At 35.6% G+C, this 21928-nt stretch overlaps 1 protein-coding gene across 1 annotated transcript; it reads right to left on the bottom strand.

Annotated features, from left to right (window-relative positions):
• Window positions 1-2747: 2747 nt before the first annotated feature.
• Window positions 2748-3236, bottom strand: LOC141386828 (general odorant-binding protein 56a-like). Its single transcript, XM_073955736.1, has 2 exons — window positions 3171-3236; window positions 2748-3113 (listed from the first exon to the last, which is right to left on the bottom strand). Exons 1-2 carry the CDS (start codon window positions 3234-3236, stop codon window positions 2748-2750), a joined length of 432 nt encoding a protein of 143 aa, XP_073811837.1.
• Between the last annotated feature and the right edge of the window lie 18692 nt (window positions 3237-21928).

Here is a 21928-nt window from a genome sequence, read left to right as displayed (position 1 = left end):
ACCGGATTTGAACCTTCACATGGACAAAACTACTTGACAAATCAATACCATAATTAAAATTCCATCAAATTGAAATGTTTACTTTATATTCTCATCAATAAATTTGTATTCCGTAGTACTTGATTTTGACCATTTTTGGCCACCGTCGTGACGTTTTGGTATAGCCCCCATATAGCGGGTACCCCCATTCGAGGTATTATCAAGGTTAAAGACAAAATTGCTAACGATTTTGGTCCAAATGTATATATTGAGAATTTAGCGAATAAAAAACCTCTTTACACAAAAATTGTTAACGTATGTCCACGTTTGGGTGTAGCCCACAACGCTACACATTTATTATGTTTTATGCAATGTTTTTATTTGTATTTGTCTTTTTAAAAAATCTTAAATATCTCCGAAGACCGCACATTTCCGCAGCTGTTTTATAGCTTTGCGAACAGAGGAGGATCGAATCTTTCAAATTATATTAATCTCAACACGGGAATATACGGGAATCACTTTCGAAATATCCACGGAAAATAAAACAAGTAAAAAAGTATCAGTCGGCTTTGCCGACAGAGATATGTATACCCTCAGCCTGTGTATATTGAAACAATTTTTTCCCAAAAAACGCATGTATTTAGGGAGTTTTAAAAATTTTGGGCGTTTGAACTGACAAAAATGTTGATTAGGATTTAATATCAAAAGTTTTGCGGAGGAGATACTAAAAAGAATGGATCTCCAGCCACTACATATGGTACCATAGGGGTTTTTTAGAACTTCAGGGATGTTTGCTCAAGAGGTATGAACTTGCCCCTGAAACAACTTTTACCATCGCAATTGAGGCAGCAATGCAAGTTGCTTCAACAAAAATCAAAGTGATTCGAAAGCAGGTCTTAAAGTGAACATGTATCCGAAATTTTGAGTGGGAGGTACCGGATGGAGTGGACAAATATAGTCCATATTTGTACCTGATCTATATCTGGTAGATATATTAGGATGTGTAAAGTATGGACCAATTCGGCCACTCTCTTCAAGAGTTATCGTACGCCCAATTTTTCCGAACATTTTTGAACTTTTGTGGGGGAGGTACCTGAAGGAGTGGACCGATATGGCTTATCTTCGAACTTAAACTATGTTTGGACAAAATATTACTAAGGCCAAACTTTGGACCAAATCGGCAGACCTGTTCGAGAGTTATTTTGCCCTCCAACCTCCTCACACGGTGTCATAGGGGTTTTTTTGCAACTTTCAGGCTATTTTCTCAGGAAGTATGGACTTGCCCCTGTTGAAACTTATACCGTCGTATGGAGGGCAGTGAATACAAGTTGCTAAAGCAAAAATCAAAGCGATTCGAGAGATGTTCCTAAACTGAACTTTTCCAAAATTTTGTGTGGGAGGTACCCGACGGAGTGGACCGATTGAGTCCATATTAAAACCTGATCTAAGTCTGGTACACGCTCCACGATGGGCAAAGTATGGACCAAGTCGGTTACACCCTTCAAGAGTTATCGTGCGTACAAATTTGTGGGGGAGGTACCGGAAGGAGTGGACCGATATAGCTCATCTTCGAACTTAAACTAAGTTTGGACAAAATATTACGAAAGCCAAAATTTGAACCGAATCGGTTCATCCCTTCGAGAGTTATCGTGCGCTCCAGCCAGCCAGACAGACAGACAGACGGACGGACATTGCTCAATAGACTCCAAATTGTCTGAAACACATTTCGTCCAAACATACTTGGGGTCTAAAACCATTATTTCGATGAGGCACATTTTTCCCGTATGAAAGTGTATATACCCTTCATAGCCTAAAGGCTGAGGGTATAAAAACATATGAAAACTTCAAAAATATTAAAATTGCACGATAACAATAAGAGTTTTTTCCATTTTTTAAAGAGTAAAATATCATAATTGTTTTGTAAAATATTAAAAAAATAAATCATGTCATACTGTCTTACCGTTTGTCAAATTCCAACAACAATTACTCACCAATTTGGGATGATCTGGTGACCACCTTGTGTATGTCGATATGTCTAAACTAATGCTGACAACTACCATGTTCTTTGCCGTTCGGTTATCATTTTCACTATGGCGGCGACAGTTGGGCCGCAGATATCCTCCTCTAAAATGTTTGCACTAAAATGTTTGCACTAGAATTATTTTAATGCTATAGACAGGGCAAAAACATATATTTACTCATGGCGCTTTAGGCTAACGAGGGTATATGCCAGGGACTTACGAAATGAAGATTGTTATGTGTTGTTATGCTTGAGGATTGTTATGGCATTTTTATCAATGAAATCCTTGTGTTTTTGAATACAACGATAAATGTTTTTCGTTGGCAAGTTCATGCTTCCTGACATGATGACCCAAAAGACCTAAAAATTCCACGGTAACCAACCAAAATTGTTGATTGGCATGATAACCATTAAAAGCAATGACTCCCAAAATTATAACCCGTTCCAAGATGGACTATGTCGGTGTAGTCCTTCAGAGAACTTTATGGTAAAAGTTCAACACTTAACTCAATTCTCGGATCATTGGAAAATTTGTACCTAAAAGTAGTGGTCTAGGTTTTCACATGGTCTGCTCCGTCTGACTAAAGGCTTTTCTTATTTGTTTAATCATTTATTTGAATAAAATATTTCATTGATTATTAAAACCAATTAATTTTACAGCCAAAAACTGCGAAATTTAATTTTTAGAATGTATTTATATTTTTCTCGAGTCCATATACTTTTAAAGTTCCTTCCAAATCCACTATCCTTATCCTTCAATAGTTTGAGCAATACAACGTTCAAATTTGAAAACAAGTTCACATTGATTTGCCTCCTTAATGCTTCCACATTTCGTAACAGCGGGCTTAACTTTATCCTTTTTGTGATCGTAACGTTCCTCCATGAATGCTATCAATGGGGCAACTTTGGGCTTACCATCAGCATCGACAATACCAATTTTCTGATAGAAGCACAACATATAACATTTCATTTTATCGGTGAATTTGTTCTCGTCGATTTTCTCCAAATCATCAGCCATAATAAGTTTTGTCTCATCAGCACCAATACCCGACTGTTTTACACATTCTGCACCAATTTTTTTAGCCATTTCTTCTAATTCTTTGCTGGTGTGGGCCTTAAAAATGTTCACGAATAGTAATTTAATTAAATATTAAATTGAAACATTTTTTACCTGTGATAATTCTACAAGGCCCACTAAAATGGCCATCAAACCGAGCTGACAAATGATAGCTTTCATTGTTGCAAGTTGTGAAAATTAATGATACAATTTCAGCCGATTCATGCTGTTTAAATACCAAACAGCAGTGAACTTTTGAATTTAGTGGAATTAAAATTGTTTAATTAAATGAAATTAATTTTTTCGTACATTATTCTATATTGAATTATTAAATGAATGAGTAAAACATGAATATCATGTGTGAGATATTATTTAATTAAAATAATATTTTTTTAGCGTATGAAAGCCGGAAAATTAGCTATTTAAAACATTCACTAGAGCGAAGCATTGTATATTTTGGTAAATGGATTTCCACCTATTTTCAGAGGATGTTAGAGTTAGCTGTACAGGAGTGATGGGTCTAACCCGATAACACAAGGGATACGGTATATCAAGAAAACATCTTAAGCTTCAAATCACTTAAATAATTAAAGAAAACTACACGTTAGTTATTTGCGACCCATTTTCTTGAAATTTTTTGTATTAAACTACGATTAATTACAAAAATTTTAAATCTTATTTGGTAGTGGGATTCGAATAATCACTATTTTTTCTACATTCCTATAAATTTGTCAATAAATATTTTCCATTAAACCAGTGTGAAACATTTGTTATTTTACATAAAAAACATAATAAAATATATAAAAAACAAGTAAGCAAAGGTTATAGTCGGACGGGGCCGACCATATGATTCCCTACAACCCTGTCCCTGGGAATTAGCTTTCAGCAAATCAAAATTCCTTTATGGAACAAATAAGCTTATTGTAAGAAATACTTTTTTTGGATTCTGCCACCTTATCACATTAAGCTTGGGACCTACAGTTTATCGCGCTAGTCCGAAGGGCGTGTCCTAAGACACCACTTTTAGACAAGTTTTATATGGCTGAAATACTCAGAAAATGTCGCCAACATTACTGAGGTGTATTTTGCTACCGTTGAAAGTTTGATGTTACCTCGCCGAGGAATCGAACAGACGACAATCTGTGTACAGGGCTGATGTGAAGTTGAAATATAGCTCCACCCTATGGAATAATATTAGAAACGAAGATACGTAATGATTTTTTTGCTTTGAGCATATTAAATGTCTCCGAAGTCTATTCTTGAAAAATCAAAAAAATGTTTTGACATTGCAACCGTTGTGCAATGGTATGCACACCCGTCTTCACGCTGACTGCCCGGTTTCAGTTCCTAGGCCAGGCCACATGAAATGTTCAACGGTGACAAAATATCTCTCAGTAATGATGGTGACATTTTCTGAGTATTTCAGCCATGAAAAACTTCTCTACATGCGGTTTCTTAGGACACGTCGTTTGGACTCGGCGATAAACAGTAGGTCCCTAATCATTGAGCTAGTATGAATCGGGGTGAAGCCTCCCTGATACATCTATAAATTTTCTTTGAATATCAGGTTCATTTTTTAAATATAAATATATAATTTATATTTATATAATTTATAGCTAGGGTTCCACGTAATTTGCAATAATGCTGGGAATTTATCTATCATGGTAGAGACAAATTGTAGCATGGGAAGAAAATGTTGTATTCTACACAAAACCTATTATATTTTAGGCAGTAGGCCCGTTAGTTACCCAGGAGACACATTATTGCAATTTGCATCAGGGGAAAGGTCAGTAGCTAATTTTCCATATGTAGGCTACTTTGCTGGTACATGCCTGTTAAGATAAAAAGTATTCATTTAGGCTACGCGTGTGCTGATATTGCACTAAGCCATAAAAAAGTTCATTTCCACCACTTTAAATGTTGAAATAAAAATTTAGGCTACCATTGTGCTGAGGTTGCACTCATGCAATGAGCCACAAAAAACTTAACTTTCCAATAAACAGAAATCATCAATGGTCAATGAAATTAATAATGTCAGCATAAAGAAGTAAAATAAAATAATCAATGAAACTAATAATGTCAGCATAAATGAAGTAAATTAAAATAGTCAATGAAACTAATAATGTCAGCATAAGTGAAGTAAAATAAAATAGTATTTAAGTAATGGTAAGAAAGAAAATGATGTTCAATAAAGTAACAGCAGAGCACGGAAGTGTTTGTTTATTTTAATGTGAATTAACTGGCGCCCAACGGAACTAAAAAAGGACCCTAACAGGCTCCAAAACGGCGTAAAAACCAATAAAGTATACCAAGAACCCTAAAGGCTTCTAAGGACCCTAACAGGCTCCAAAACGGCGTAAAAACCAATAAAGCTTACCCAGAACCCTACAGGCTTCTAAGTGCAAACTACCAATTCATCGGCAGAAGGACCCTAAGGCTCCACAGACGTCACCAGCATTAAGCGAAGAAGAGGACCCTAAGGCTCCACAGACGTCACCAACAGTAAGCAAAGAAGAGGACCCCAGGAGGTGGTGTCCAAAACGTCCAACTTTCCATCCCCAGTATCAACGAGAAAGGACTTTTGGAGGACGAGAATGCGAGCTGTACTTATTTTGTAAGTAGATTATTAAGACAAGTGCTAACTCTAAGAGAATATGTTGAAAGTGTCAATCAAAAAATACTAAATTACTATTAAGAAAAAATATCTGAAGTGCAACATTTGAAAACATTAGTGTTAAATTTTGAAAGAACATTTATTGAAAGTGTTACTCTGCTAAACTAAATTTTATATTAAGAAAAAAGTATCCAAAGTGTAAAAATTTAAGAATAAATTCATTACTAGGACTAGTGCCAATTTCGTTACAAGAAAACTTATCGTGTGCGTATTTTAGAAAATTTTAATTATTATTAAAATTTCATCCGAAGTGTAATATTTGAGAAATGACTACTCCAAATCTAATCAGACCCCCAATCCTTGTATCCAATCCATCCAACATTCCCTCTAATTCCCAAGCAGACAATAAGACCGACATGGAAACTTTAGTTAGACTTTGCGTAGAACAATCCAGGGAGGCTGTTAAGAAGATGTTAAATCCTAACGGCCAAATATCAGGAATTGATCAGGGTATCGAAGATAGGCATAGGGAAAATCTTGGTGATTTAGACAAGATTCCAGACGTCGTAAAATGTTTAAGAGAATTTTCAGGAAATCCATCAGAATACAGCTCTTGGAAAAAGAGCGTGGAAAGAATTCTCAAACTTTATGAGAACTCGAAAGGAACAGCAAAATATTTCGGCATTTTAAATGTGATTAGGAATAAAATAGTAGGAAATGCCGACGCAGCACTTGAATCATACAACACCCCATTAAATTGGGATTGTATTGTACGATGCCTCACATTGCACTATGCAGATAAAAGGGACTTATCCACTTTAGAATATCAAATGACATCTCTTATACAGGGAAATACTTCAGTGCAAGAGTTTTATCAAGTCGTCTACTCACACTTGTCATTAATAATGAACAAATTATCCTGCATGGAAATGAGCAGGGAATCCCTAGACATTCTTACCCAGACATACAGGGACAAGGCTTTGGACACGTTTGTAAGGGGGTTGAAAGGGGATTTACCAAGGTTGCTAGGTATTAGAGAACCAGTAGATCTTCCACAAGCTTTACATTTGTGTTTGAAATTAGAAAACCAACAATATCGAACTCAGTATGCAAATACGCATGCCAAGGTTGACAGACCCCAAGCTCAAATCAAAAGAACTAACGCAAGTAGCGCACAAATTGCACCCCAATACATACCAAGCTATTTTTATCAGAATACCTTACAAAATCAGTTGCCAACATTATATTATAAAAACCCAACACCAACTTACCCACCAAATTTTCCTCCAAGAAACACTCAAAATTTTTTACCGAAACACACGATAAACTCCCAACAACCACAAAAATTCAATAACATTGGTATGAATAACTACCAACTCGCACCTCAAAGACCCCCTAAACCTGCAAATATGCCGGAACCAATGGATGTAGATAGATCTATTCACTCAAAGGTCGTCAATTATATGAATAGACCTTCGAACCAAGACTCAAGATTCCAAGCTAAAAGACCATCAACACAGCCTGGCAATCAACCATACAAAGTTCAAAGAAATTTCAATGTAGAATCAGATGAATTTCAAGACGAGGCAGACGTTAATAACTACGAAAGTGCCATCGAAACTTACGAAGATGATGCACAGTTAGAACCTTTCAATGATTACATCGAACGATACTATGGTGCTGATGACACAGACAAGGAGGCAGAAATCGATTTCGTAGACGTGAATTTTTTAGAATAACCAACTCGTCTCTGCCATATATTGAATGCAGAACGAGTTCAGGCAAAATACTTCAATTCCTAATTGACACAGGCTCTAACAAAAATTACGTTAAACCAGAACTAGTAAAAAATCCATTGCCTAACAAAGACAAATTTATAGCAAAATCTGTCGGTGGCAGCACCCAAATCACCCATCATACATTTATAAGTTTGTTCAATAAAAAAATAAAATTCTTTATATTACCTACATTGAAATCTTTCCATGGCATACTAGGGAATGATAGTTTGAGAGAGATGAAAGCTGTAATAAATACCTTTGAAAATTTCATGCTTATAAACAACCGCACAAAGGTGAAGATAAAGCAACATGCCTCAAAATCGGTAAATTCAATAGACATTAGGAACACACATATGACTAGGGAACAGATAGGAAAGCTTGACAAAATCATTGAGACCTGCAAAGGTCTATTCAGTGAACCAAATGAAAAGCTAACCTTTACAACTGCTGTGATAGGGGATATCCAAACCAAGGATGACAACCCTGTTTACTCAAAATACTATCCCTATCCTATGCACTTAAAGGATGAAGTGGAAGCTCAAATAAAAGACTTATTAGAGAATGGTATAATTCGACCTTCACGTTCACCTTACAACTCTCCAATATGGATTGTACCAAAAAAATCAGATGCTTCAGGAAAGAAAAAATACCGGTTGGTCATTGATTATCGGAAGCTAAATGACATAACAATACCAGACAAATACCCTATTCCCAACCTGAATGATATACTGCCTCAGCTTTCAAAGAGTAAATGGTTTTCGGTAATCGATCTGAAAAGTGGATTCAACCAAATTCCGCTAAAGGAGAGTGACACGAAAAAAACTGCATTTTCGGTTAACAATGGTAAATATGAATTTACCAGACTCCCTTTTGGACTGAAAAACGCATCTTCCATTTTTCAGAGAGCTTTAGATGACATTTTGAGGGAACACATAGGCAAAATATGCTTTGTCTATATAGACGACATCATAATCTTTGGTGAAGATGAGGATGAACATCTCCAAAACCTTAAGATAGTCTTCAAAACCTTAGAAAAAGCCAATTTAAAAGTCCAACTAGACAAATGTGAGTTTTTAAAAAAGGAAGTTGAATTTCTAGGCTTCTTAATATCGGAATCAGGCGTTAAAACAAATCCAGAAAGAGTAAAGGTAATAAAAAATTTCCCTTTACCAAAAACTCTCAAAGATCTTAGATCTTTTCTTGGACTTTCAAACTTCTATAGACGTTTTATAAAGGACTATGCAAAAATTGCAAAACCGTTGACATCGCTTTTGAGAGGGGACAACGGTCGAGCATCCAAGTACATTTCAAAGAAAATCAAGGTGAACCTAAATAGCGATGCAATAACTGCCTTCAATAAACTAAAAGACACTTTATCATCCGAAGATGTTCTATTAGCCTACCCCGATTTTAATAAAGAGTTTCAATTAACTACCGATGCTTCTAATTATGCAATTGGTGCTGTCTTATCTCAAGACGATAGACCAATAATTTCCTTATCTCGAACTTTACAAAAAGCAGAAGAACATTATGCAACAAATGAAAAGGAGTTACTAGCAATAGTGTGGGCCTTAAAATCTCTTAGGAACTATTTATATGGTTCCGCAAAAATGAAAATATTCACGGACCATCTCCCACTGACATTTGCTCTAAACAATAAAAATTGTAATTATAAACTAAAAAGATGGAAAGCGTTTTTAGAAGATTACAAATATGAGCTAGTATACAAACCTGGAAGCTCTAATGTAGTAGCAGATGCTCTTTCAAGAATTCCCCAGGGGAATTCGCAAATTAATTCTGTGACAACAACACAACATAGCGATGAAAGTTCATCACAAAACCTAATACAATTTACAGATGCTCCCTTAAATGCTTTTAAAAACCAAATAATACTGTCTAATGATAGTCCACCATCATACAAATTTGAAATAATCTTTCCTACTTACCACAGACACACAATATTTGATCCAAATATCTCTTGTGACAATCTTAAATCTATACTAGAAAAATATCTGAATCCTTCGGTAACTAATTGCATAAAAGTAGTCGATGATAATATTTTAGGGAAAATCCAGGAAATATTTAAAGATAACTTCAGGCAATATAAAATGAAATACTCTAGAACCTTAGTGAAAGATTTAATAGATGAGGAAGAGCAAGAAAAGGAAATAATAAGGGAGCACCAACGTGCTCATAGGAATAGTGCAGAAAATAAAACTCAACTTCTGACCAGATGTTATTTCCCTCAAATGAACGCTAAAATCAAACGTATCGTAAAACTGTGCAAAGTATGTAAAGAAAACAAATACGAACGTCACCCTAACAAAATCATGCTTAAAGAGTCACCCATACCACAATTTCCAGGGCAAATAGTTCACATTGACATTTTTATCACAGAAAGGAAAACTGTACTAACTGCAATAGATAAATTTTCAAAATATGCGCAAGCAAAGATAATAGGATCAAAAGCGACAGCAGATGTTAAGGAACCTTTAAGGGACATATTATTATCCTTTGGCACGCCTGAAATCGTTGTTATGGATAATAAAAGATCATTTAATTCTGCGTCCATAATATTCATGTTAGAGAATCAATACAATATTAAAGTCTACAAAATTCCTCCATATGCCAGTTCTGTTAATGGACAAATAGAACGATTTCATTCTACCTTAACAGAAATAATGAGATGTCTGAAATCACAAAATGTTCACACTACTTTTGACGAATTGTTGCATAAATCATTGTATGAGTATAACAATACAATCCACTCTACCATACAAAGAAAACCTGTAGAAGCATTCTTTTATAGGAAAGTTTTTTCAAACCCACTGGATCTTGAAAGGGACAGAATAGAAATTATCGAAAAGCTAAAATTGAAGCAGACCCAAGATTTAGAATTTCACAACAAAAGAAAGACGGATGCAAAGGATTATAAACCAGGGCAAAAAGTTTTTATTAAAGTAAATAAACGTTTAGGCACAAAATTAAGCAAAAATTACACAGAGGAAACTGTAAAAGAAAACAACGACACCACAATACCTACTGAATCAGGCAAAATCGTCCATAAAAACAATATAAGAAATTAAGTTTAAAATTATTTTACAGACTTTTTATTCATCTAACCCATGCCGAAGTCAAAATTTTAGAATATTCCAACTCCCAACTAATATCGATAAATGATGGAATCGCTAAACTCCAAACAGGAACGATCAAAATAATACACACAATTGAACTAAGCAACTATCAGAAGCTAATAGACTCAATACAACAAACTCTACATCAAAATATCAACAAATCCCATCCCTTACATCCCATCCTATCCTACGAAATAGTCCAAATTCAAGGTCATCTAGATAGAATAAAGCCGCGCAGCAAACGATCATTAGACTTCATAGGCTCAACATGGAAGTGGATTGCAGGAAATCCCGACCATGCTGATTTTCAAATTATTGAGCAAAAAATTAATAATGTATTACAAAGCAATAATAAACAAATTGTAATAAACAAATTATCTATTGAAAAAATTAACGAAATTTCCCAAATTACCAATCAAATATTGAAAGCCATTAAAAACAATGATTTGGAAAATAAACACATTCTCTTCAATCTTAAATATAAGCTAGATATTGTCAAAGAAGAACTAATAAATATTCAATACGCCATAAATTGGGCAAAATCAGGGATAATTAACTCCTTTGTTTTGTCCAATTATGAAATTGAAATTATTAGAAAGACTTTTGAAGAAGATTCAATACCATTTATAAATCTTGATGAAGCAATAGAATTCTCTAGTGTAAGAATTGCCTCAAATGATAACTCACTGGTTTATATCGTAAGCGTACCCAGTACAACTACAGAATCATGCAATAAATTCATAATTAAACCAGTAAAACACAACAACCTTATAAATAAGATAAAATTTAGAGAACTTCTAAAATGTAAAAACGAAACTTTTGGCATTGAAAAACCATGTAAAACATTCAATCAATTGACAATTTGTAATCATAATAATGTAAAACCTATAAATGATGATTTCTGTTTATTTCGCATTATAAATAGTAAACCATCGAATTGTACGATGGAAGAAAGAAATGATATTCCTACGGTAGAGGAAATTCTACCAGGATTAATTTTACTAAATGAATTCAACAATACTATTTACCTTAATAACGAACCTCAAAACCTCACTGGAACATTTGTTGTTCAAATAAACAATGACTCAATAAGCATAGCAAACAAAGTATACCGATACTTTGAAATATCAACTGCTAAGCCACTACCACCCATTTTGCAACCCAGGATGCCAGGAGAAAGAATAGAAAAATCTTTAACTGTAGAAACGGTTAATGAACTAAATCTTAGCAATACCAAAGCAATTGAGCTTTTGGATGTGAGAGATAAATTGGGATCAGCAATAAGCATGGGCTTGTCCATTTCAGCTCTCATCGCAATTGTCGTGTTACTAAAAAAAAACAATAAAGTAAAACACAACAATCATCCCATCAACCTAGCACCAATAAATTTTTCGCTTGCAAAATTAAATGAACATAGTGAGCCAACTCAAATAACGAGATTGTCTCAAATACCATATTTCTAGAACAGATGACGACCGGGGACGATCGTGTTTAAGAGGGGAGGTGTTAAGATAAAAAGTATTCATTTAGGCTACGCGTGTGCTGATATTGCACTAAGCCATAAAAAAGTTCATTTCCACCACTTTAAATGTTGAAATAAAAATTTAGGCTACCATTGTGCTGAGGTTGCACTCATGCAATGAGCCACAAAAAACTTAACTTTCCAATAAACAGAAATCATCAATGGTCAATGAAATTAATAATGTCAGCATAAAGAAGTAAAATAAAATAATCAATGAAACTAATAATGTCAGCATAAATGAAGTAAATTAAAATAGTCAATGAAACTAATAATGTCAGCATAAGTGAAGTAAAATAAAATAGTATTTAAGTAATGGTAAGAAAGAAAATGATGTTCAATAAAGTAACAGCAGAGCACGGAAGTGTTTGTTTATTTTAATGTGAATTAACTTGCCCTCCAGGAAGTAAAATATGGTCCAAATTTTAAATTTTTATATTTTTCATGCAAAAGTAATGGTTCATTTAACCCACTAGATAATATGAGATCATCATCCAAAACTGTAGGTATGTTCTTCGACCTAAACTCTTACATCGTGCAAAATCTCGTGACTATTGATCTATAACTGTGACCTCTAGCGTGCTTCTGATTACACTACAAACAAATAACTGGATATATTAGGCTGCAACTCTGTTATCTGAGCACGTAAATCAACATAATTGGCATCAATGGAAAGGTCAAGAAATGGCCTTCCAAATTTTATTTACGTGGGTGGAAAGTTTGTTCCAGGAATACATACATATATAAGCTGTATATTAAAAATTTTCACAACTTTCACACAAAAGTTGTGGTCGATTTAACCCGCTAAATGTTATCTGATCACTATCTCAAATTGCCAGCTTCTTCTTTGTCATATACTCTTACCTTAGTTAAAATTTCGAGGCGATCGGACCATTTTTGGCGACCTAGAGAGCAGCTACAAAATCGAATAAAAATTATGTATTTGGTCCATTTCACCCGCTAAATATTTCACGATCATCACCAATAACAATAGGTGTCTATTCTGGTCTGAACCCGACCTCCATTTCGTGATGATCGGTGCATAATTGCGTATTGAGCATAAGGGCGACCTCTACAAAAAACAAACATATAACCATTTCTCTGTCTATACATTCATTAGTCTATATTTTAATATTTTCATTTTTCATTCATGTATTTAAAATTGATTTTAAATATTAAAACGAGAAGATTACATCTAAACCCACTGTGCAAAATTTGTTTGTAATTTTTAGTAGATAGCTGACAAAAAACAAAACAAAAAAACATACCAATAAGTTCTATTTTGACCAATATGAGTTATGAGTATTTCGTTGCATATAGTTTTTACAGAATTCGACTTTTTCAAGGAACCGTTAGTAAAAAAAACAAGTAAGAACGACTTTAGGTTCGGCCAGGCCGAACTTTTTATACCCTCCACCAGGAGTTGTATTGAAGTAAAATGGAACAATTAGTTTCCTTTAGTTTATGAAGAAGACTAAATACGACTAAATACCTTCAAAATACCAAAATTCGGGAGGGTTCTATGGTGGATATATTAAAACGTCGATACATGCCTACAAATTTCTGGGGGAAAGTTTTTAGATTCAAAGAAGAGTAAATACCAAATTTCCGATATTTCGGTAAAACCTTCAAAATAAAAAAATTCAAGAGGTGGGCTTCTATGGGGGATATAGGAACCCGCACACCTTTTCTGATAATTTTCTTCTGCAATATTTTTTAATTCAATGGAAGACAAAATAACAAATTTCAGTCTTTCGGTGGGATATTGCCGTCACAACTTTCAGAATTGCGAAAATCGGGAGGTACCGTTCTATGGGGGCTATACGAAGGCGTGGACCTATACCGAAAAATTTCATATGGAACGTTTAATACCTCAAATGATAACCAAATACCAAATTTCAGTCATGTCTGTGGAATATTGAGTCCACAACCTTCAATATACCGGAAATCGGGTGGTACCGTTCTATGGGGCAATACGAAGGCATAGACCTTACCGACAAATTTCATATCGAACATTTAATACCCCAAATGAAGACCAATTACCAAATTTCATCCATTTCGGTGGAATATTGAGGCCACAACCTTCAAAATATCGGAAGTAGGGAGGTACCATTATATGGGGGCTATACTCAGGCGTGGACTTGAACCGGGGAGAAGTAGGGAGGTACCATTCTATGGGGGCTATACTAAGGCGTGGACTTCTGGGGGAAAGTTTTATATCCCCAACGAAGACTAAAACCAAATTTCACTCATTTCTAAGGAATATTGAGCCCACACCTTCAAAACACCGAAAATCGGGAGGTACGTTCTATGGGGGCTATATGATGGCGTGGACCTATACCGACAAATTTCTGGGAGAAAGTTTAACACCCCCAACGAAGACTAAGTACCAAACTTCAGCCTTCAAAATACCGAAAATCGGGTGGTACCGTTCTATGGGGGCCATAAGAAGACGTAGACCTGACAAATTTCTTATAGAACGTTTAATACCCCAAATGAAGACCAATTACCAAATTTCAGCCATTTCGGTGGAATATTGAGGCCACAACCTTCAAAATACCGGAAATGGGGAGGTACCGTTTTATGGGGCTATACTAGGGCGTGGACTTGTACCGGGAAGTTTCTGGGCGAAAGTTTTATATCCCCAACGAGGACTAAGTACCAAATTTCTGCCACTCACTACTCTTTTGCTGATGAGCAGCATCAACACAGCACAAAATAAAGGAAGTCGAAAATCATTTTTTGCAAAAGTATCCGATTTTACTCAGAATTCCCTTTATATACCTTTTAGGGTATCCGACGAATATTTAGATGTGTTACAAACAGAATGACAATGCTTATTATATCAACAATATTATGGTAGAGGGTATAATAAGCTCTACAAAGTTTGAATCGAATCGTTCACGCAGTTCTAGAATTATCGTGCACTCGAAAAAAAAATAAACATAACGCCGCACAGGTGTTCAGATTCGTTTTTTTCGCGTCTTAATTCTGTAACCTTTGAACGGTTAGAGACATTTTAATTTTTTGTTCTACAGATCACACTTTCCGGTAAATCAAAACCGATAAAATTAGGTCTAGGAGTTGCAGAAAAATTCAAGGCCAACGTTAAACTTTAAAGTTTTTACTATTTATCATCTTAAAATGAGAGTTTTTGTGTTTTTAATATCTTTCTATATATTAACCAGAAAGAAAAGGAAATGCTACCTGTACGTTGCCAACGGTCGGACACGCATAAATCAACTCAGAAAGTGATTCTATGTATATCCCCAAAATGAACTATGAGTCTATCTCGTTTCCTTATTCATGTTACATACAAATGCACAAAGACATAATAACCCTTACCATAGGGTGGTAGGGTATAAAAATATTCAAACCCCTAATAAACGAAACAAAAAATACAAAAAATTCAAAAAAAAAAATAAATTAAAATTTATTCAAAAATTAAAAATACTCCTTATTTAACTAAGGTCGATTTTTTGTAAAAAAGCCATATGTAGTTGTAATTTAAACGATACGGTAAATTATTAAAACGTTTCTTACAGACGCCTATCAAAAAATGAACGCAATATCTGTTATAGTTTCCGAGCAATAGCTATTTCATTCTCCCGAAATTTGCAAAAATGTCGTATTTCCCAAAATGGGGGAAAATTGTCGTCTTTATGCTTACACCTTTCAATATTTTGACCTAATTTGTTGGTTCAGTTAGTTTCCATATATGTAATTACTATCGAATCGCAAATAGAAATCAACAATCGGTAACGATTAGGTTTTGGCCAGGAAGATTGATTTCAATCGAACCACTGTGCGCCGTTATGATTGGTTGTCTTTGGATTCTAAATACTTGCTATATAAAAACCCTTACAGTAACTATCACGCAAAAAAAAAAAAGAAAAAGGCGTTACCATATTTATGGATATTATATTGACCTTTATGTAAATGGACCAAAAATTGTCGAATTTCTTCCTCATCTGAATAGCTTTACAACCCCTAATATTGCAAAGAATGGGTAAGTATGCGACTTTTTATACCCTCCACCATAATATGGAGGGTATAATTAAATTTGTCATTCCGTTTGTAACACATCGAAATATTCATCGGAGACCCTATAAAGTATATATATTCTTGATCAGGGTAAAAGTCGATATAAACATCTCCGTCCGTCTGTTGAAATCAAGATACAGCTCGCAATTTTTAAGATGGAGATTTGTAATTTGGTATAGAAGTTTCTATTACTCCTATCGGTCCACGTTTTGATATAGTCCCCATATAACGGTACCACCCTATTTTCGGTATTTTTAAGGTTTTAGCTTCATTATCACACGGAAATAACTGAAATTTGGTACTTAGTCTTCATTGGGGATATACAACTTTCCCCCAGAATTTTGTCGGTAAGGTCCACGCCTTCAAATAGCCCTCATAGAACGGTACCTCCCGACTTTTGGTATTTTGAAGGTTGTGGCCTCCATATTCCTCCGAAATGGCTAAAATTTGGTATTTAGTCTTCATTTGGAGTGTAAAACTTCTCCCTAGAAATTTGTGGGTATATGTCCACACCTTAATATAGGCCCCATAGAACGGTACCTCCCGATTTTCGGTATTTTGGAGATTGTGGCCTCAATATTTCACCGAAATGGATGAAATTTGGTGTATAGTCATCTTTTGGGGTATAAAGCTTCCCATATGAAATTTGTGGGTATAGGTCCACGTCTTTATATAGCCCCCGTAGAACGGTACTTCCCGAATTTTGGTATTTTGAATGTTATGGCCACAATAATCCATCGAAGTGGCTGAAATGTGGTATTTAGTGTTCGTTGGGGGTATTCAACTTTCCCCTCTAGTTTTGTCGGTATAGGTCCACGGCTTTACATTGCCCCCATAGAACGGAACCTCCCGATTTTCGGTATTTTGAAGGTCGTGTCCTCAATATTTTACCGAAATTACTGAGGGAGGGTATTATAAGTTGGTTTTGGCCAAAAAGTTTTTAACGCATCGAAATAATGGTGGTAGACCCATACTTATATATACCAAAATGAATGTCTCGACGAGCTGAGTCGATCTGGCTATGTGTGTCCGTCCATTCGTCTGTCCATCTAAACTTTGTAATCGCAATTTTTATCGAATCGTAACCAAATTTTGGGTGTTGATGAGAGTTTCGGAGGGAAAGAAGCCTATTGATTTTGGTGATGGTCGGATAATATTCAGGGACCGGATGGGCAAAAAACTTATTTGGAGAAAAAATCAGCGTTTTATTTCAAAGCGCATATCTCCGCATCTATAAGGGGTATATCAAAATCAATACCTGTTAATGAAAGTAGAAAATATCACCTTTACAACGATGTAGGTTGTCGTAGGTGGTCAAACAACGAAGATATCGCAATAGTCGCTAATACAACCCATCTTTTCATTTTTGCGATTTTAATTATAATGACGAATATCACAGCTTTGGTTGGGGAGCTTCCAAATGCAAAGTGTGACTATGAAAGGAGAATATCCCGCCTTTACAATGATGCAAAGTAATTTGGTGTAGGTGGCCAATTAACGGAGATATATCAATAATCGGTAATACATCCCATTTTTAAATTTTTTTCGAAATCGCGCTACAGGTCGAACAGGAAGAAGCCCATTTATTTTGATGATGGTCGGATAATATTCAGGAGGCGGAATAAGCAAAAAGCTTATGTGGAGAAAAGTTAAGGTTTTTATGCGAATATCTCCGCTTCTGGTAGGAGTATTCCAAAAGGAAAGCCCGTCAATGGAAGAAGAAAAGATCTCCTTTATATTGATGCAAAGTATGTTGGCGTAAGTGGGCAAACAACAAAAGTCACTTATATATCCAATTTTTACATTTTACGTAATCAGGCTAAGGTTGGAATTTTGATCGGATAATCACGAAATTTGCGGGTTAATGGGGGCCCCACAGAGGAAGAAGCCTATTGATTTTGATGATAGTCTGATAATATTTTGGGGGTTAGAATGGGGAAAAACCCAATGTGGAGACAAATTCAAAGTTTTATTTTTTGTTAATATATCGCCTTCTAGTAGGGGTATTCCAACGGCAAAGCCTGTCAATGGAAGAAGAAAATATTACTGTTGTATTGGTGTAAAGTCTAAAAATTTCAACAGGAATTTGTTAGTACCCAGCAAAAATCCTCATTACAAACCTCCTTTCCCACCCATTATTTTAACAAGTGCATGTCGCGCGAAATATCTGGTTATTTTGTAACCACTGAAAAAGGTAGATTGTAATCACTGAAATAAGTAGATACTGAGTAGATTCTTACTACTTATTTCAGTGGTTACAAAATAACCAGATATTTCGCGCGACATGCCCTTGTTAAAATAATGGGTGAAAAAGGAGGTTTGTAATGAGGATTTTTGCTCGGTATAGATCGAAGAAATTTGCTGAAGTTTGGTATTTAGTCTTCTTCGTAAACGAATGGAAACTAATTGTTCCATTTTACTTCAATATAACTCGTGGTGGAGGGTATAACAAGTTCGGCCCGGCCGAACTTAGCGCCGTTCTTACTTGTTTGTTATGCTTATGATGCTGCACCTACATCCGTGAAGGAGAAGATACTAATTTTAAGTGCTGTTCCATTTTTTTTAATATAAACCTATTTAAAGAGAAATAAACTGACTTAATCGCGATAAAACACAATGGAATTTTAATGTAAAGAGTCTTAAACACAAAAAGAAACTAACATTTCATTTATTGGTAAACTTTACAGCTTTATGATGTAAAGTTTGCTTTACGGCTTGTTATCACTGCGATTTCAAAATGCCTAAAGGTATGCAATGGTATTAAATCTATTTTAATAAATAATCCAGTTTTGGAGACTTGGGCTTAATGGCATCCAATAGTATTTTGTTAGTTGATACCTACATGTTTAACCCGAGTGCAGTCAACCATTTGTTTGAGCTGCTTACCGTGAAAAAAAACGGAAATCCACACGAAAATCGTGAAACAAATTATACAACGTTATTTAGGTATGTAAATACAATTAAGAAAGCTAAACGAATGTCTTAGATAATCACGAAATGTCGTACGTAATATTGTCTAAGGACCCTAGTTCATTGCAAGTACCAGAAGAAACGTGAGCGAGAGGTAAAGTAATTCCAGGCTAAAGACTCTGTACCTCCTTGCAGTGAAGAGAATGAACAACTGACAGACAAGTTGATAAGCTATTCAAAACATGTATGGTCGATTTACTCCTTTCAAGTTTATACGACTATAAAGACCGCCTGTTCTTCTATAAGACGATATCCTAATCTTCTATAAGAAGACCACCTTACCACATAAGCTCTTCATCTAGGTGAAGTCTAATACCTTGGAAGAGAATAATATTTTAAATGATGATAATCACTTTATATTGAAAGATTTTTACGTAGAGAGTTTCTACCCACGGTGAGTGCGGTTCTATCTGGGCTAAACGTTTTATGCCAACAACGGAGACTAAACACGAAATTTCAGCCATTTCCTTGGGACAACGAGTCCACAGCCACCACCACAACAACAAATACCGGAAATCGGGAGGAACTTTTCTATGAGGGCTATACAAAGACATGGACTGCAGACAAATTTCTGGTGAAAAGATTTATACCACCAAATTTCAGCCATTTCGGTGGGATATAGAGGCTTAAACCTTGAAAATACCTTAAATCGGGGTACCGTTCTATGAAGGCTATACGAGGATCTGGACCTATACCGAACATTTTCAAGTTGTCAGTTTTATACCGTAAACGAAGACTAAATACAAAATTCTAGCCATTTCGGTGGTATATTTAGGTCACAACCTTCAAAATACCGAAAATCGCGAGGTACAGTTATATGGGAGCTATACAAAAACGTGGACCTACACCAACGAATTTCAGATGGAACGTTTTATGCCACCAATGAAATCCGAATACAAAATGTCAGCTATTTCTGTGGGATATTGAGGCCACAACCTTCAAAATACCGAACACCGAGAGGTACCGTTCTATGGGAGCTATATGAAAACGTGGACCTACACCGACAAATTTCAGATGGAAAATTTTATGCCACCAATGAAGACTAAATACAAGATTTCGGTCATTTGTGTGTTATAATGAAACTAAAAGCTTAAAAATACCTAAATTCGGGAGGAACCGTTCTATGAAGGCAAGATGAAGATGTGGAAAATAGTTTTTATACCCCAAACGAAGAATAAATACCAAATTTTAGCCATTTCGGTACGATATTGAGGCCAAATACCATATTTTAGGTGGTCACAACCTCAAAATATTGAAAATCCGCAGATACCGTTCTATGGGAGCTATATGAAGACGTGGACCTATAACTACAAATTTCATGTGGAAAGGTTTATTCCCCCACCGAAGATTAAATAACAAATTTCAGCCATTTCGGTGATATATTTAGGTCACAACCTTTAAAATACCGGAAATTGGGAGGTACAGTTCTATGGGGACTTATAAGAACGTGGACCTATACCGATAAATTTCAGGTGGAAATGTTTATCCCCCAACTTCAGACATTTGGACTAAAACCTTGAAAATACCGAAAATCTGGAGGTAGCCCCTTTTCAATACCAAACGTCCTAAGAGAAACTTCTTTACAAAATTATAAGGCTCTATCTTAACAACTAAGAAAGTATCAGTCAGCTATGCTGACGGAAATATACCCTCAGCCACTAACCAGAAAAACCAACAAAAAACCAATAATGTATAAATTATATTGATTTTGTATCACGAGTTTGCTTTAAAATCTGTACGTACCGTAATGTGGGGCTATACCAAATCATTGACATATACCAAACGCTTTTAGTAACCAAACTTCTTCATAAAGGACTCGAAATATTTAATTAGGTAGAACTAAGTTTGGAAGAAATTTTTGAAAAAGTTTTAGAGTTATCTTGCACAATAGCCATTTTAGTGTATGACGGCAGGGTTTTGGAACTTTTGAGCCATTATCTCAGGAAGTATTGACTTACTCCGGAACAAATTGTACCGTTGAAAATGAAAATAGAACAACCTACTAAAAAAAGAACCAAAACAATGCGAGAGGAGCTCTTAAACTTCAATTTTTCCGAATTTTGTGTGGGAGGAACCCGAAGGAGTGGACCGATATAGTCCATATTCCAACCTGATACATTACTGGATGAAATAATACGATGTGCAAAGTCTGCACCAATCAGAAACACCCTGCGAGAATTATCTTGCGGATTTGACATTTGGGTTGGTGGCACCAGGGTTTCTCGGATGTTTTCGGTCAATATCTCAGAAAGTATGAACTTGTCCAAGAAAAAAATTGTACCGTTATAAAGGGAGCCGCAAGGCAAGCCACAACCTACTGAACCAAATTTCAGAACGATTAGAGAGGAGCTCTTAAATTTCACTTTATCGGAATTTTGTTTGGGAGGTACCCGAAGGAGTGGACCGATATAGTCCATATTCGAAACCGATCTATATCTGGAAGGAACTAAGTTTGGGCCAAATCAATTGCTCCCTTCGAGAGTTATCGTTCACCCCATTTTACAGAAAATTGTTTAACTTGGAGTGGACCGCCCATCTTCGAACTTAAACTAAGTTTGAACAAGATATTACGATACCCAAAATCGGTTGATCCGTTCGAAAGTTATCGTGCGCACCAGCCAGTCAGACGGACATACAAACAGACGGGCGGACGGACGGACAAATCGACTCCAAATTGTCTGAAACGAATTGCGTCCAAACATATTTGGGGTCTAAGACCGTTATTTCGATGAGGCACATTTTTGGTCGTATCAAAGTGTATACGAGGGCTGCACAAAAACTACATGGCCTAGGCAACACCGCGTATAGCCAGG

Source organism: Musca autumnalis, unplaced genomic scaffold (assembly GCF_047663935.1).
Source record: "Musca autumnalis isolate F117 unplaced genomic scaffold, ASM4766393v1 scaffold_5, whole genome shotgun sequence".
NCBI classification, from domain to species: Eukaryota; Metazoa; Arthropoda; class Insecta; order Diptera; family Muscidae; genus Musca; species Musca autumnalis.
The sequence above is the reverse complement of the archived record's forward strand: the minus strand, read 5'-3'. Positions and strand labels throughout refer to the sequence as shown.

Bases quoted from the DNA above. Each gene is read 5' to 3' on its own strand.
- LOC141386828 (XM_073955736.1), bottom strand. From the start codon at position 3,236: ATGAAAGCTATCATTTGTCAGCTCGGTTTGATGGCCATTTTAGTGGGC. The intron at 3,114-3,170 runs GTAAAAAATGTT...AACATTTTTAAG, and splicing joins GCCTTGTAGAATTATCACAG to GCCCACACCAGCAAAGAATT.